The sequence below is a fragment of the Carassius gibelio genome, chromosome B21 (genome assembly GCF_023724105.1).
Source record: "Carassius gibelio isolate Cgi1373 ecotype wild population from Czech Republic chromosome B21, carGib1.2-hapl.c, whole genome shotgun sequence".
NCBI lineage: Eukaryota > Metazoa > Chordata > Actinopteri > Cypriniformes > Cyprinidae > Carassius > Carassius gibelio.
This window is the reverse complement of record NC_068416.1, coordinates 14112767-14128969: the sequence shown is the minus strand read 5'-3', so window position 1 is coordinate 14128969 and position 16203 is coordinate 14112767. Positions and strand designations below refer to the sequence as shown.

The following is a 16203-nucleotide window of genomic DNA, read 5'->3' as shown; positions in this document are numbered from 1 at the left end:
CAAAGTAATATTTTTACCCGGATGTCTACTTGGTAAACAAGTGCACTTTTGCTAAAATTGTAGGAGTGAAAGTCTAAGTCTGGGCCAAGGTTATAAGAAAATGTATTCATTAAAGGCTTCTTTTTTTTTAAGCATAAAGGCTGGAGTATGAAGGCATGATAAAATATTTACAAGAACAATCTAACCTTCATATATATATATATATATTAAAAAAAATGTTTGCTTAAAAAACATAAATAAAAAATATACAGTTCTTGTAATTGAAGAAACAGTCATTAATATATAATTTGATAATGTACTGATCCTAGCATTATGGTCTGATGTTCTACACCATTTAAATTACATATAAAAACATTTTTTTTAAATCAGGAACTAATAAATGTTATTCAAATTACATCAATGACACTTAAGAACTTATTTAATGAGAATTATGTAGCAAGTAGTAAACTAAATAAGTAACAAGCAACCCTGATGTTTTGTGGATGAAAACCATGAACTCCAGGAATACCCATTTGTAGCTCAGCAGTCTGCCTTTATTTTCCACCATACAGATTTTGAAAATGCAAAGCCACACAAGCAAACCAGCAAATGCACTTGAGTGCACAGGGAAGGGATTTGGAGTGTCTTTCCTAGGTCTAAGAGCAAATCTGACAAGCTCCACCAAGCTCCTTTTATTAAACAAAGAAAGCAAATGCAAGCAATATCTAACACGAAGATCCTTTCCCCTCTGAGAAGTAGAGCTAGCATTAATTTTGACCTTGCAAAGACCTGCCGCAAAAATCAGGTGGTGTGTTGACAGATCATGTAGACCTACTGATAACCGAGTGTTCCTCGCATGAAAGAAAATAAGTGGGTGAATCATGAGGGACACTGAGTTGGAAAATTACGTTTCATATGAATTCTCATCCTCCTCCTGTGCCAATTTTTTTTTTTTTCACTGACACCAAAGATAGATGTCAATATCTATATATCTATATGTAGAACTGATATTTGATCTTCCTGTAATTCAAATATATCCAACATTATTAGTAACACCAAATTCATTCGAACAGTTCGAAAAAAATCGGCATTAAAAGGAATACTTCACACAAAAATAAACGTTATTTACTCTTGATTCGGTCAGCAGTTTCAAGTTAACAGCTCACTGGAGGGGAAGATTATCAATAAAAAAAATCTTCAATTTCAGCCCGTTCCTCACAGGAAGCTATTATAAGGTTTCAAAAGACAGGGACTGTGTTGTATTGCAAATGGCCACCAAGCAAAATTAACAAGGCAGCTGAAAAGACTCCATGTCCTGCTTTAATTACTTGCTGAATTGCTGCCTTGTGTGTAAACCATTATTTGGCTTCTTGTGCCCTCTGCCAAGTGCGGTAAACTATGGTCCTGATTACCGCACAACCGGGCTACTGGCGAAAACACACAAGCCCTGAGCCGGGGGAATGTAGCTAACCTCACTCGCTTGAGTTTTGGCCCCAAAAGAAATACAAAACTGCACAATGGCAGCAGATGCCTGTCTGAAAGCGAAATACAGACATGCTTGCATCCTTGGCACACACAGCTCGATGTGGAGGGCGACCCAGACTAATTTGTGTTGATAAATAAGACAGACTCTCTGTCTACATTATTTAATCCTGGGGAGCGGATGGCCTTGTTTTCACAGTGAAAGCTTGTTCCCTGTACACTTAAAGAAAAGCCTCTGCGAATCGAGTCTCTGATACAGACTAAAATGCCCACAGAAGTCCAACGCTACTGCACATGAAAAGCTTTTTTTGTTTGATACAAACTAGACCTCTTCGGGCACTGTGCTCTTGCTTTTAAAGAAATAATAAGTAGACTGTTCGGGTGGGCGGTATGACCAAAACCTTATATCACTGTGTGAGTAATTTTATATCATGGTAACCATATATATAATGATAAAGTTATTTCTGCAATATTGAAACCACTGTCACTCAAACAGTATGGCACTAGTATTGCCAAGGTCATGGGTTTGATCCCCAGGGAAGCCATTAACCGATAGAAGGTAAACACATCTACCAAATTCATAACTGTAAAATAAAGTAAAGAAAATCATAAAAAAAATACCATGACTATAATGAAAAGTTAATGAATATAATGCAAGTTATTCATAAATACAAGTTATTAAAGATGCTATAAAGATGAATATTTGGTTAGCAAACAATTTAAATAATTTAAAAATACAAATATTATAAACAATGAATCAGTGAATCAAATAAATTATACTGATTAATAAATTAAAAGTTATTTTCTTATACTATTAAATACATTTGCACATTTTGGTTTGCTTTGTACTAGTGATTGGACAAACTCATGAATAAATAAATAGAAATTAACATAAAATACATTACAAAAAAAATTGACATTGATATAACAATAACAACTATAGCTCGATATACTGAGTGAATGTTCTTTTTCCTGAATAGATGGAAAAATTGAAAAGAAAAGAAAAGAAAAGAACAGAACACTGGAAGCACCCATCTGTGACAGTTTGCAAAGTATATTATTTTTGCTTGCTATAGTTTTTTGCTTGGTGTCAGACTCTTCAAACCACAACAAGGATATACCGCAGTATAAACGCTCCAGCAGAATCTCCTCCAGCTTTTCAAGACTGTGGTACCATACAAATAAAAGTAAAAGCCTGCTTTCGTCATCTCCAGACATATAAAAGCATCCCGTTAATGAGGGACACTTGTGCCTGTATTCCATTCTGCTTATTTGCCTTTTAAAATGGTAACCGTATTGATTTTAAGAGCTCCCAGCAGGCCCGTGTTAATGCTGTATATATATATGTGGCGATAATACAGCATCTGACCAGCACTGCAGTTTATGTACCACTCATGCATTGGGTTGAGATCTCATTAGCATGCTTGATGCAGATGCAAGAGAAAAGATGCACACACTGCTGATATATCGCTTTGGCCTAGATTTCCATTGTGGCTAGGGCAGCCTTAATTGATACTGACGGTCCTCTTAGCTTTGAGGGTAAAAGCCTGCGAAATTTCACCTGGGAGGTTTGACAAGGGCACGGCGATGGAGACCACTTCCCACTCACAGTCTGGGAATATTGTTAAATATGAAAAGACACGCGTGTAATTAACCGCCACCGTTTGATGAGTCTCTGCTAATTCTTCAGAGGATTTGTTATATCAATACTTAACTAGAAATAATAATTACACCGTGACTCTTGATTATCTATGCATTTTTTTAAATACTTAAATACTCCTCTGTGTTTGATAAGTCGGTCTTCCGATGGATAATCCCTGGAGTAAAAGCAAGGATTTAAGGCGTATGAAAACCAATTGTTCCTTTTAATATTGTCCTTTACCAGTGTCGAATCCAATTTGCTCTATCAACTTTCAGGATGATTTATTTTTCTGTTCTTAACGTCTCCCCGTCCCACATATCTCTATTCTTTTGAAGCACCAGAATATTTCATCTTAATTCGAAACGCACTTGCTGGACTCCGTCACGCTGGCGTTCTCTCGGTACAGAGCAAAGCGCCGCTTCCCGCCGACTCCACAGTGGGTAACCTGAGACTGCATTAAGTGAAAAGCCAAGCGCGAGCTGCCACGGTCTCTGTTCAATTAGAAGGAGAAAACGGGCCAAATATATTTCTGTATGAAGTCATGAAGATTTGGCCTCGGGTTTAACACTGTACCGCCATATGACAGACTGTGTCTTCTCTGAAGGGCAGAGACATTGCTGAGTGGCCCTAATTAGTCTACATATGTCACCTAGAACGGTTTCTATGGCAAATTGCTCTCCCATGCTCCAACACATGTCCATGTTTTCATCAAATTAGTACTGGAATATGCTACACAAGCATACAGATTGTACACAGCTAAAATTACTAATGCAAACACAGTTCTGATCATTTTCTGGTGGAATACATCAGTCCGGAAGGCTCGGATATGATTTACTAGTGCTTTGTATTGGATTTCACATAATAATACGGATCTAAAATGAAAGATGTCTCACTGTGATAATGCTGGCATGATTTAGTGGATTATTACTTTGGCAGGTAGCATGATTTTCATATAAAATCTTTAAACTAGATTTCCCCCTCTTTATGTTTAGCTACATTTTCCAATATTTAAAAGGCTAAAAGAAACCATGTTATTTAAATAAAGCTTACAGCAGGATACAAATAATGTGCTATATGCTTATCTTTCCGTCGTATATGTTTGAGATGCTTTCCCCCCCATATCAATCCTTTATTTACAGTTAAAATAAACTGTTTTTTTTTGTCTGAACATCTGTAAACATGCAAACCCTCTGAACCTGGTCTAATGAGATCTACATCCAAAGATACCTCATTAGCTATAAATTCTCGAGGCATTTTAAAAAGCTAATGTGCAGTAATACCAGACCATCTGAAACACACCACAGTAAAAGTGTTTTTTCAGTGCTTCATTAAAGTCAGCATGAAATGAAAATTCAGCCTGTTATAGAACCCATTCCTTTTTTTTATTTTTTGACCTCATCATTTTAAAATAAAAATGTCATATTTCAGTATGCTGTACTCTCCAATCATTTATTCTGCTAAAACTTCACCTTTTATCACCTACCCCCATTTTAATGCTACACCCACATCTAAATCAATCAACAACCGATGCATAGAAGCAAGTCTGTTCCTGTTACACCTGGATGCATGTCACAACATGGAAGAAAAGATCTGCCGCAACTTCCGTTTAATCACAACTTCAAAGGAATGGTTCAGCTACACTTTCTTTACTCATCGTCATTCCAAGCCTGTATGAATTTATATTCTAAAAAATGCAAAAGGTGATTTTTTTGGAGAACATCCTGTCCACTCTTCTTAACATAATGAAAGTGAACGAGACCTCAGTGTCAAGTAGCAAAAATGTAAAAAAAAAAAAAAAAAGAATATATATATATATATATATATATATATATATATATATATATATTAAAACACCACAAATGCATCACAGATGTCGTCCATCTGAAAACCATGATATTCATAGACTTCTAAAGTCATATAATAGCTTTGTGTGTATTTTGAACACACAGTTTAACTCCTTGAAAACTGAAATCTGCCCTAAACTTGAACTCACTGGTTCACTGATCAGGTCACATTGGATAACAGTTCACTGGAGAGGACGAATATCACTGAATATAGTCTTCATTTAAGTCTGTTCCTCACACAAAGCTCTCGTATGGCTTCAGAAGACTTGAAACATACAGTAGTACACAATTCGTATAAACCACTTTTAAGCTGCTTTTGCACCCTTTTCAAATCTTCAAAATCCCATCATTGTAACTAATAGAAAAGAGTGACCAGAATATAGTTCGAAACGAAAATCACCCTCATTTTGTTCCAAATTTCCATGTTTGGCTGAGCTATTTCTACATTTCAACATCGTGCTGCAGTTGCACTGTAGATATTGCAAACATTTTTGCAGTCCAACTGCAGTTTAAGAGCAGAGGATGAAGATAAGACAAACACTCAACCAAACGATTAGAAAACAGGCAGACCAGATCAGATAATGGTTAATAATTTCCAACTCCTGAGCCCTTGAGTTCCTTAAAAGCAAACATTTTACCTTGACAGCAAAGCATGTTATCAAGTAAGAAATTGTGATAAGTACATCTTCAAGTTATGTAAGGCCTTGAAGCACATCACCTTGCTTACCTTCAGTGCAGTATTTCCCTTTGTAGCCAGTATTGGAGCAATCGCACAGCACCTCGCTGTCACGGATGGAGCAGCGTCCTCCATTGCTGCAGGGGTTTTGTTTGGTACACAGGTATTCCAGATCATTCTTCACACCCTGACTGTCCAGGAGAGCAGGAGGAGTCTCTCCTAACATCAAGTTTGCTATCAGGCCTCGGAAAGGCGGCTCGTACTTGACCGTGCTGGACGTGAGGGCCGAGAGGCGCACATCCGGTGGGATGCCACCCACGTACAAGTCGCTCGCCACCATCATTTCCCTTCGCTTGGACTTCACCTCCGCCACTTTGCTCTCCCCGTCCATTGCCAACATGGTCTCACGGTAATTCCTCGTGAGCAGCACGCGATGCCAGCGCTCATCGTTGACGTGTGTCTCCATGTGCAACGAGGCCGGCTCGCCGCAGTGGATGGCGAAGCGCAACTGCAGACGGCCGTCGTTGATCAAGAGCTCCAGGAAGTCACAGTTGCCGCCATCGTCCAGGTACAGCACTACAGCTTTGCTTATATTCGTCTTCATGGTGAAGCTCAGCTCGCCGGTGGCTCCCGCCTCCCAGGGTCCATAGCGGACCCACTGACCGGGCAGACCGTCGAACTCCAGAGCCATGGTGACTGCGATGGCCACCATGAGTCCCAGCCAAACAGAGGCCTGCGAGAACTTCGCCCTGCACCTCCACTTCCGCGTCATCATCTTCCAAGCGTGCTCCTAATCCTCCTTTTCTAATGTTCCGTTTCTCTTAATCCACTGCAGAGGAGAGATTTATTCCCAGTCTAGCGTATTAATTTATCTGGCCTTTCCAAAATAGCACTGCAGAAATAGCAAGGTCCCAGTTTTCTAAAAAAACCCTAATATTTTAGAGTTTCTTTTCACTTGATTCTCCATCTTGATTCTCTTCTGAATAACTCCATTGAGGAACACTTCTGAAAGAACATATATATGTATATATAAAACTCACACGTTACTTAGTGCTTTGAAATCTAAAACTGCCCTAAAAATCTAGTTGACTCGACATGTTAAAAGACCGATTTATGCATCTCACCCTCTAGCAAAAGTAGGATTACTGCTGTGGTTGTATTTTTCGTTTTGTGGGTAGTAGGTCAAATACATGATTTCTCTCCCCAGAAAACCTCAGCTTCCTTTAGAGAAGTGCATCTGCATTCCACCGGTAAGTCGTCACCACCAGAAATCCAATGTCCAGGCCTGAAAGTTGAAAAATAAAACAGACAGTATGTTAATTTATGACCAAACTCACATGCACTCCTAAATTTTGTCTGTGACTCACATCAAAGTACAATCATTTCTTCATGCCGTTGGTTGTGAATTTCTATTAGGAGACCAGTTTGATCACAAAATCAAGACCTAGCAGTTTTATTCCCTCAGCTAAAATCTTTGAGCATAATGAAATCAATCTTTAATGCACTTTGCATTGTAACAGACTGGGCTAGTAGACAGATCCCCTCATTGGCTTTGCAAATTTGCCGATCAGTTCACAGATGAATATTCACAAACCAGCTCGCAGCTAGTGTTTTAAACAGCTTTGAGCCCCCTGAAGCCCTCTCAGTCAATCAACACCTCTCTCTTTCACCCATATAGTGGCTGAGCATAGTAGTTCACTAGACACAGCGTCTGACAGCAGAGGATGACAGATAATAAGACAGAATGTGAGCGTAGTACGGGCATCAGGTGAGGAGTGTAAATGATGCATGTTTATTAATGAGGAGTATGCAACGGCATGATCACACCACACTCCTTTTATTTGTGCGCTCTGTATGTGTGCCGAATTCATTAAAGGGAATATGCAAATCTGTGATAACTGCTCAATGCTTACAGCAAATCAACAGTAACGTCTGATATTGCGGGTCAGTTATGAGTGCTAGGCTGTGGAGTTTGCAGCAGACTACTGCAATATACGGCACACTGTAGGAATTCCACAACATATAACCAATCACATATCAAGAGTCCGGATATATTCATAATCATTTTATGAATTAGTACTTGATCAACAGAAAACACAATAGCTATTTTAAAAAAAAGTGTTTAATACTTGGTTTCCATTGGTAGTTTGATGTAAACTGAGGCAAGCATTTCACAAAGTTTTTTGAATATAGTATACATTTATAAAAAACAAAACCCAACAATCAATCAGGAAATCAATGAATCAATCAGTCAATCAATGTTTGTCATTACTGAAAGAAATACTACTACTACTAATAATAATAATAAATAAATAAAAAAATAAAAAAATAAAGGCTGTCAAATTGATTAATCGTGATTAACTGCATCCGAAATATAAGTTTGTTTACATAATACATGTCTGTGTACTGTGTATATTTATATTTATATATACATAAACACACACACATACACACACAAACAAATGTATACATTTGAGAAATACATAATTATATATATTTATATTTATGTATAAAATAACAATATATATATATATATATATATATATATATATATATATATACACACACACACACAAACACGTAAATATTTCTTAAACGTGTGTGTTTACATATGAATATACACTGTATACACGTTTTATTTGTAAACACAAACCTTTATTTTGGATGAGATGAATCGCAATCAGTTTGACTGCCCTAAAATACATTTAAAAAAATCATCATCACCATCAAGCCTAATTTAGATACAAGATGACAAATGACTTGAAATATCTATTAAAATATCCATGGCCCAGCACTGTTTCAGTGAATGAGGGAGATGCTACCGTGGTCAAAAATTAAACAAACAGCATGTTTCTCATGACTACATAGTATAAAAGCAAATGCATACAACAACAACAACAACAACAACAATAATAATAATAATATTTACCTTTATAATAAATAAATAAATAAACAAATAACTATTCTTGCTAAAAAGTTGACAAATGACTTAGTTAAAATATTGATGGCCCAGCACTGTTTCATAGTCAAAATAAAACACAAACAGTGTGTTTTCCATGAATACATAGTAAAAAAGCAATTGCACCATACAATAATAATAATAATGATGATGATGATTGCTATAAATAAAATTATTATCGTTATCATGGCAAATTATTTAATTAAAATATCCAGTGAATGAAAGAATTATTGCTGATATGATTAAATTGAAAAAGCTTGCTTTACATGAATGTCATATAAAAGCAATCTCACCACACAATAATAATAATAATAATAATATACTACTAACTGAAATACTACTACTACTGAAATCAATCAATCAATCAGACCTAATTTAGACATATAATGACAAAGATGTCATTAAAATACCCACAGAGCACGTTTTCAGTGAATGTATCACGCTGGGATGCAGGTGGTTAGAGAATAAGAGAGATGAATAAGGTAACAAGTGAAGTGATGAAGACATAAGAAAGGTTTCTGAGATGAATTACCACGCACAAATGTGGCGCAACTGCTGAGTAAATTTGGCCCAGGAAAACAGATCACCGTGCAGCAGGGTGCCGTACAGAGCTCAGGGGTCCCCTCTGTTCCTCTGGCCTCATCAGCATCCATAAATAAAGGAGCTTGCATGGCAGAAGAGACGATATTAAAGCAATATGCTCTCCGTGTGCAAAGAAAAAATTATTTGATCACACAAAATGCAAGCTTAATTTCTCATTTGCTTCTAATTAATTACTGTGATTGTGCACAAGAGGACTTTTCAAAAGACCTTAAAAGTGATAACAGCTTTTCTGCCTTTCAAAACCTGGCCTTAAATAATGCTCTCCACTCGTTGGGGAAAGAGCATAAGTATAAATAGAAGGGTCTATTAGGTCGTTTTCTGCAAATAGTAGACGGGAAAAAAAGATGAAGTGCTGAAGATAAATTAAAAGGCCTGTTTTAAAAGGTTACCAATGGCACAGAATCTGTGGAAAATATTTAAAAAGGTCTTGTGAAAGATTATGTTCTCTTATGTTTGTCAAAGGATTAGTGACAACATTTTTAATAGCCGTACAGCCATACAGCATGCTGCACTGTGCAATAAAGCCAACGTGCACACATGGGGATGGGAGGGGAGAGACGAAATATAAAGCATAATTGAAATGAAAAGTAGTTCAATTTAGATGGAATTGGCTCCTGTAACACTCAATCCTTTGCTATTCCAAATATATCGGCCATGTAATTCCGCTTTAACGTGGCAGACAGACTGTTCTCCCCGCAGAAGGATCATTTTGTACTGCTGCATTGCATGCATTGTTCTGGAAGTGACAATGACTTTATAGTCTGTAAGTAACAAATTGACATAAATGTAGTGTCTCTCAAAGCAGAGATGCTCACAAGTCTCTGAGCTAGAGTCCAAGTCAAGTCTCAAGTCTCTGAGCTAGAGTCCAAGTCAAGTCTCAAGTCTCTGAGCTAGAGTCCAAGTCAAGTCTCAAGTCTCTTTATTATATTAAGTCTCTGGTTATAATAAATGTTGCATCACGTACAGCGACCCATCCAAGCTGCTTAGAACACTGCATAGGTATATATAAGGAATTCAAAGCATGTAATATGTTATTATGACAACTCTATCTATTAGCATACAATATCAACTTTGATTTTGGTATATAATCAGTGTAAACAGGCTATTGCAACATGACAAAAACACCAAGAATGCTTTACTTTTAAGTTAATATCTGTATTTTGCATTTATGGATTCAGTAATGGCCTTCTGTCTGTCCTGGCTGTATAGCTGCACACCTCTTGTCTGGCTTAAGAATGAACAAAGCTACGCTGACTTATTTTATTCATACAATACCTACTCACAAATAAACATCAAAAACAAAGCCGGCTGCAATGAATTTCTGTGCAAAACAGCTTTTACTACAAACACTTCCACACAAGAACATTGTTATCACACAAGAACATTTTGATAGAGAACCAAAAATATTTAAAGTAGATAAAATAAGAATAAATAAAATGGAAATGTCTACATACTATTACTACTGTAAACTTTGCAAATAGGACATCAGCCCCTTCAAGTCAATGAACAATAACAAAGTGGGCTGCAATGAATATCTGTGCAAAACGTCATGGCTCCGCTCCTACCCAATGACAGAGGCACTCAGGTTTTTTTCCACTGGAGTACTCACGTGAAGGATGCGTGCACAACTAATAACTAATATCATCACGCTATAAAGGGTTGGCCTGCGCTGGGTGCGCCCCTCCCCCTATAACTGTTCTGTCTCGCGGAGGAGCTCATTTGTGTGCATCTGTGTGAAACACGCGCTCTGAAACACGCATAGGAAAAAAGAACGACAGAAAGAACGGCTCCCCTCCAGCCGTGACTCGGCTCCCATCGTTCATGTTTATGAGCCGTTCAAAAGAATCGGTTCGTTCGCGAACGTCACAACTCTAACAGCGAGCTCATCTGACGTTTACTAAAAATTAACATTGTTCAAGAGTCCCGGAGCTCGAGTCCGAGTCGAGTCTGAAGTCTTTCGAGGACGAGTCTCAAGTCGAGTCTGAAGTCACTGTTTGTGCGACTTAAGTCGCACTCGAGTCCGAGTCTCAAACTCGAGTCCCCATCTCTGTCTCAAAGCGACCCCATCTCGCACTTTATCAGCACATGCCAAAGTGCCTCGGGTGCATGGCGTGCTCATTTGTAACAGGTCTTGCTAAACATATGCATGTTGGGAAACCAGTTGGAAATCCAAATAGAAAGCATTCCTCTCTTTCTACCGGTACGGTCATTGTCATTAAGGTCATTATCTGCCCTTGAGCGTGATGCATGACTACAACACAGCGTATAACAATGAAAAGAGCAGGAGAGGCGCCCCTGACAAAGTGTTGGGCATGTTCCTGTCCACTCGTGACAGTGAGAAAACCCAATCCGAATTGTTATCTTCCCACTAATAATGTTTTAGTGCAGATTTAAGCACTCCACACTTGCTGATCAAAGCCCAGTTCCCAGGTCAGTGTGCTATCTGAGCTAGAACCAAATAGAATTAGCCATGCTTTCTGCTCTTACATTGGAGAGTAATGGACAGCATAAGGATGCACTGAGGGCACTTTAGGGAGCGAGTCCGTGGCGTGAATTTACAATTAGCACATACGCAACAAAACGCCCACTGAATACATGAGCATCTTTTGTCAAGCTTATATTTAAAGATCACACTCAAATTAGCACATTCATATTCAATTAAGCATTGCGGTTCTGCCTCACATTATTTCCTCTTGATGTTTCTTTTAATTAGCCAAACCAAATCAGCATGATTAAAAACAGAGTCCTCCTCCGCCACCTACCCACACGGAATGGCAGTTCCGGTAAAAATCTGCCCCCTTTTGTAGCTGCAGAAGAGCATCCGGGGCTGCGCTAAGCAAGAATGGCAGATGGTTAGCAAATGGTTGGTTCAGATTGTGTGTTCATGACTTCGGAGTTCTTGGTCCATACGAGGAGAGATAATTGAGATGAGGTATGTGACTAGCCGCAAGGGAGATGGTAGCTTCCTTCTATGGCAGAAAAGCCGGCTGTCCTTTCAGAACCACGGACAGCAGCCAGCAAATTTCAGCACCACGGACAGCGCCGCTGACCCACCATCAGTTAGAGCTCCAGGCTTGGATGTGAGATCAGTACAGCGGCATAGGATGCAGCCGAAATCCCATTTAAGCAGAACTGTGTGAGGCTCAGAGGGAGAGAGCTATGAGCTTAAAGTCCCAGATGATTGGTCTAACTCCACCTGTCCGTGATGGACGAAGGGTTCAAAGCAAGAGCAGGCAGAGGCTAGCAAACTCTTTGACATGCTTTCTGTAATCTAACACCCACTGGACCATCGCTTCAACCCATCTTTGTGGAAAACTTGCCCTTTTTACTGTGAAGTCTCATTGGAGGTGGGAATGCATTCGACCCAAGGCTACCAACCACAGCTCTGTGGAGAAAACGGCCACATTAAACTCCTCTTGACATTTCCAAACTGACTAGCTTCTAGTTTCCAAGTTTCCATCTCAAGATCTGTTTAATAACAGGGTGTTTCAAGCACTTATGTCCTAGAGCATGATATTTATATTTTTCATATTTGTCATATAAAAATCTAATAAAAAATGTATTGAAAACTTATCAGGCAATTCTACTTCTTAAATAATTAATTGTATTGTTTTATACGAATAAAACCATAAAATCTAAATGAAAGACCCAGACTTTTATCTTAAAATATGAAAATCCATCATAAAAATATGCATGACATTAACAAGCTACGGTCATTTAATTCTAAAAGTGTTTAAATGTCATTTCTACAGTTTATTAATAAATTACTATTAGTACTTTTATTAGTATCTGCATTAGTATATATATTATTAAATTATTTATTATTACTAGAAGTAAACATAAAATAGCTTGTACTATGTAATAAAAAAACAACAAAAATAAATGCATATTTTATACATTTATTTTATATAACGTAGTATACTATAATACAGGTTATATTTTTTTATTTTCTGAACAATTTCTGTATAATTTTATACATGATATTTACCGCTATCATTTTTATTAAATTGTTATTATTGTTAGTGAAATATGATTGATATAATAAAAAGTACATCATAGTACAAGTAATTTTTTGCATAATTTCAGTATCACTTTTAACATTACATTTATTATTATTATTATTAGATTAGATTAGATTATGATTTATATTACGGATGTACAAATCTCGCAATACTATAATATCACAATATTTAGTTGAAGATATATTTATTGCAATATAAAAAAAGACAAATGAAGAAAAATAAAAGATAAATGATTCTATCTAATGCACTTTGAGAGTTCAAAATTAAGAGCTGCAACCCATGTTCTTAACTAAGAAAACTTACCGGTAAGTTAGAAAACGTCAGTGAATTGACTTGTTCCTGAACTTTAAAGGGGACTCAACCCTCTTTTTATTTGTGGTATACAGTCTCAGTTTAAATTACGTTCACACTGGTGTTTTAGGAAGCTAAACAAATTAGATTATAATAATAGTGATAATAACAACAATGGCAGTAATAGCCATATATTGTAAAACAATTGCACTGTAAAATAAATGAAAATTAATATTTAATAGTTTTTTTTTCATATAATTTTTGCTTTACACTACAGTAAGATAAATTACAATACTTCTTTCCTAATTTCTTGAAAGAGATTTAAAAAATTGGACTGCATACTAACTGTCACCGCTAACTGTCAGCAATTCATACTGCACTTTTAAGCTTTTATTTTGACAAAACGGCAGGACAGTATAGCTTTTATTTTTACGGAAAACTCCAGCTCCAGTGAAAACAGGCTTACAAAACACACATCTCACTACAATTTAGTGAAATGCTGTAATCAACTACCATAAAAAAAAAAAAAGTGAAAGTGACGTGACATTCAGCCAAGTATGGTGACCCATACTCAGAATTTGTGCTCTGCATTTATCCCATCCAAAGTGCACACACACACCCGGTGCAGTGGGCAGCCATTTATGCCCGAGACTCGAACCCACAACCCTAGGGTTAGGAGTCAAACTCTCTAACCACTAGGCCACGACTTCCCCAAGCAAAGTGCATACTTCATTCATGCGCTCAGGCAAAATAAAGCCTAAATGATGGCTGTTGCGTTCCCAAACACATGCTAAACTCACAGCATGTGCAATAAATGAGTTCACTGCAGTCATTCACTGTGAACAGAGCCGTTCTGAGGCTTGTGAAACACTGGATCATGAGCTAACCGCATGAATGAAGTGTGCACTTCGCTTTGACACATGCAGTGCAAACAGACTTGATGAAGGGATTAAGCAGTATTGTGCTTATGGTTTTAATTCATTTGACAGATACTGTGTCAAAGCATAATGACCCAAAATACAACTTTAAAAACCTTTTATGTTAGAATAATACGTTTAAATATATATTTAAAAACTACACTTTTTGCCTGGAAGAGAGTTTTTAATGTTGTCATGTGCCCACAGTTATATCAAGACAGTTTTGGTATTGCGATATTTCGATATTGATAATATCGTTACATCCCTAATTTATATATTGGCCTATCTAATAAGAATAATAATTAAAATATTATATTATATTATATTATATTATATTATATTATATTATATTATATTATATTATATTATATTATATTAATGTGAGTCTTCGGTTATGGATGAGTCATAGCTACTGCATAGTTATTCTTTAAAAGCACTGAAAATAAAAATGGCTAGTACTACAAATTATGCAAAGAATCCAGGTCTTATTAAAACTGAGTGCTTGCCAGTGCTGTGTAGTGTTGAGGAAACCCCTCAAAAGTACACATCAGGAATTAGCATCAACTTGCTAAGCAGTAAACAAGTGTTTACCATTTACACAGCAGTAATTGTGTCTAAAAAAGGCCAAATAGGAGCATACAAAAATATTCACTTCATTGTATACATTTACACACTTAGTATGCTCTTGACAGCTTGATGTGAATACGAGCAGGGACTTAAGAATTTACAAGGGACTATTCTAGAGAAAATATGATCTTCATAAGCATTTATATCGAAGTTCATCCAAATGTTGCTGTATGAAAGAGGCTCTCTGAATACCATCCACTGGAGTGCAGCAGGAGTTGTGATGCTCCATTAAAAATGTGTGTACGTGTTAATGTGAGATGGAGAGAGAAGGAGAAGGAAGAAAGGAGGGGGTGAAAAGAGGGGGTGGACGGAGACAAGCAAAGTCGCTGGAGGGAGAAATAACACTTACAATGAAATACACAGACATATTTCCATTATTAAAGCATCTAACATGTGATCCAAAGACAACTTTAATTGCACAGGTGCCTAAAACGATTGTACTGTCTACATGCATTCAGAACATCCGTGATGCCTCGGGTAAAATAATGCAGAACGTGAAGGAGGGGGAGGAGGGAACTCTGAGAGGCGGAGCTATTTTGATAGACGCATGCCTCGACTCTGGCGACAGCTGCGGAGTCCACTCAATGACAAATTGTCAAGCACATAATCGCAGGGTAAAACACACAAGATCTAATTACCACACATTGTCTGAGTTTCCCCTTCATTCGATCTTGCAGGTGCCAGAAATAATTGCCATGTCTCAAAAGCAAAGAGTAGGCAAAGGCAAATCGAAAGAGCTGCAGCTAATGGAATACGGGCCGAGGCGACTGTTGTTTTAAAAACCCCTCCGGTAAGAAACCATTGAGCTGCGAAGTGGTTCTGCAAGTATGCATGCGTTGTGTTTTTCCTGACATATTGCAGAGTATGCAAAAAAAAGCCCCTGGTATATCTGCATTGCATTATCAGATTTGCCATTCTGTCTGTTTTTCCAGCACACTTCCAAGGTTTGGAGGGTTTAACGGCTGTAGGAAGTGGGGGGGTTGACCGCGGGGAGTGCGAAGATGCGGGCAGACAGGGGTGGTCAAGACGTTGTGTGGTGGCTGTTGGAAGGGACGGAGCCTGGCGGCTGAGATGTGAATGGAGGCGAGGGGAAGGGAGGACACTGACTTGGCTGACTGGATGGAGTAGCCCTGGAGACCCTGGTGTGATGTAGTGCAGTGC

At 37.8% G+C, this 16203-nt stretch overlaps 1 protein-coding gene across 13 annotated transcripts in view; it reads right to left on the bottom strand.

The window, feature by feature from the left end:
* The window catches only part of nrxn2a (neurexin 2a), a 339692-nt gene that overhangs the window by 283942 nt on the left and 39547 nt on the right, over window positions 1-16203 (bottom strand). For all 13 annotated transcript variants that reach the window (XM_052588890.1, XM_052588893.1, XM_052588894.1 and 10 more), the window contains exons 2-3: window positions 6748-6908; window positions 5675-6628 (exon numbers count right to left, since the gene is read on the bottom strand). In XM_052588890.1, the coding sequence (XP_052444850.1) occupies window positions 5675-6398 (724 nt within the window). In that variant the 5' untranslated portion in view covers window positions 6399-6628; window positions 6748-6908. The remainder of the gene's footprint in view (window positions 1-5674; window positions 6629-6747; window positions 6909-16203) is intronic.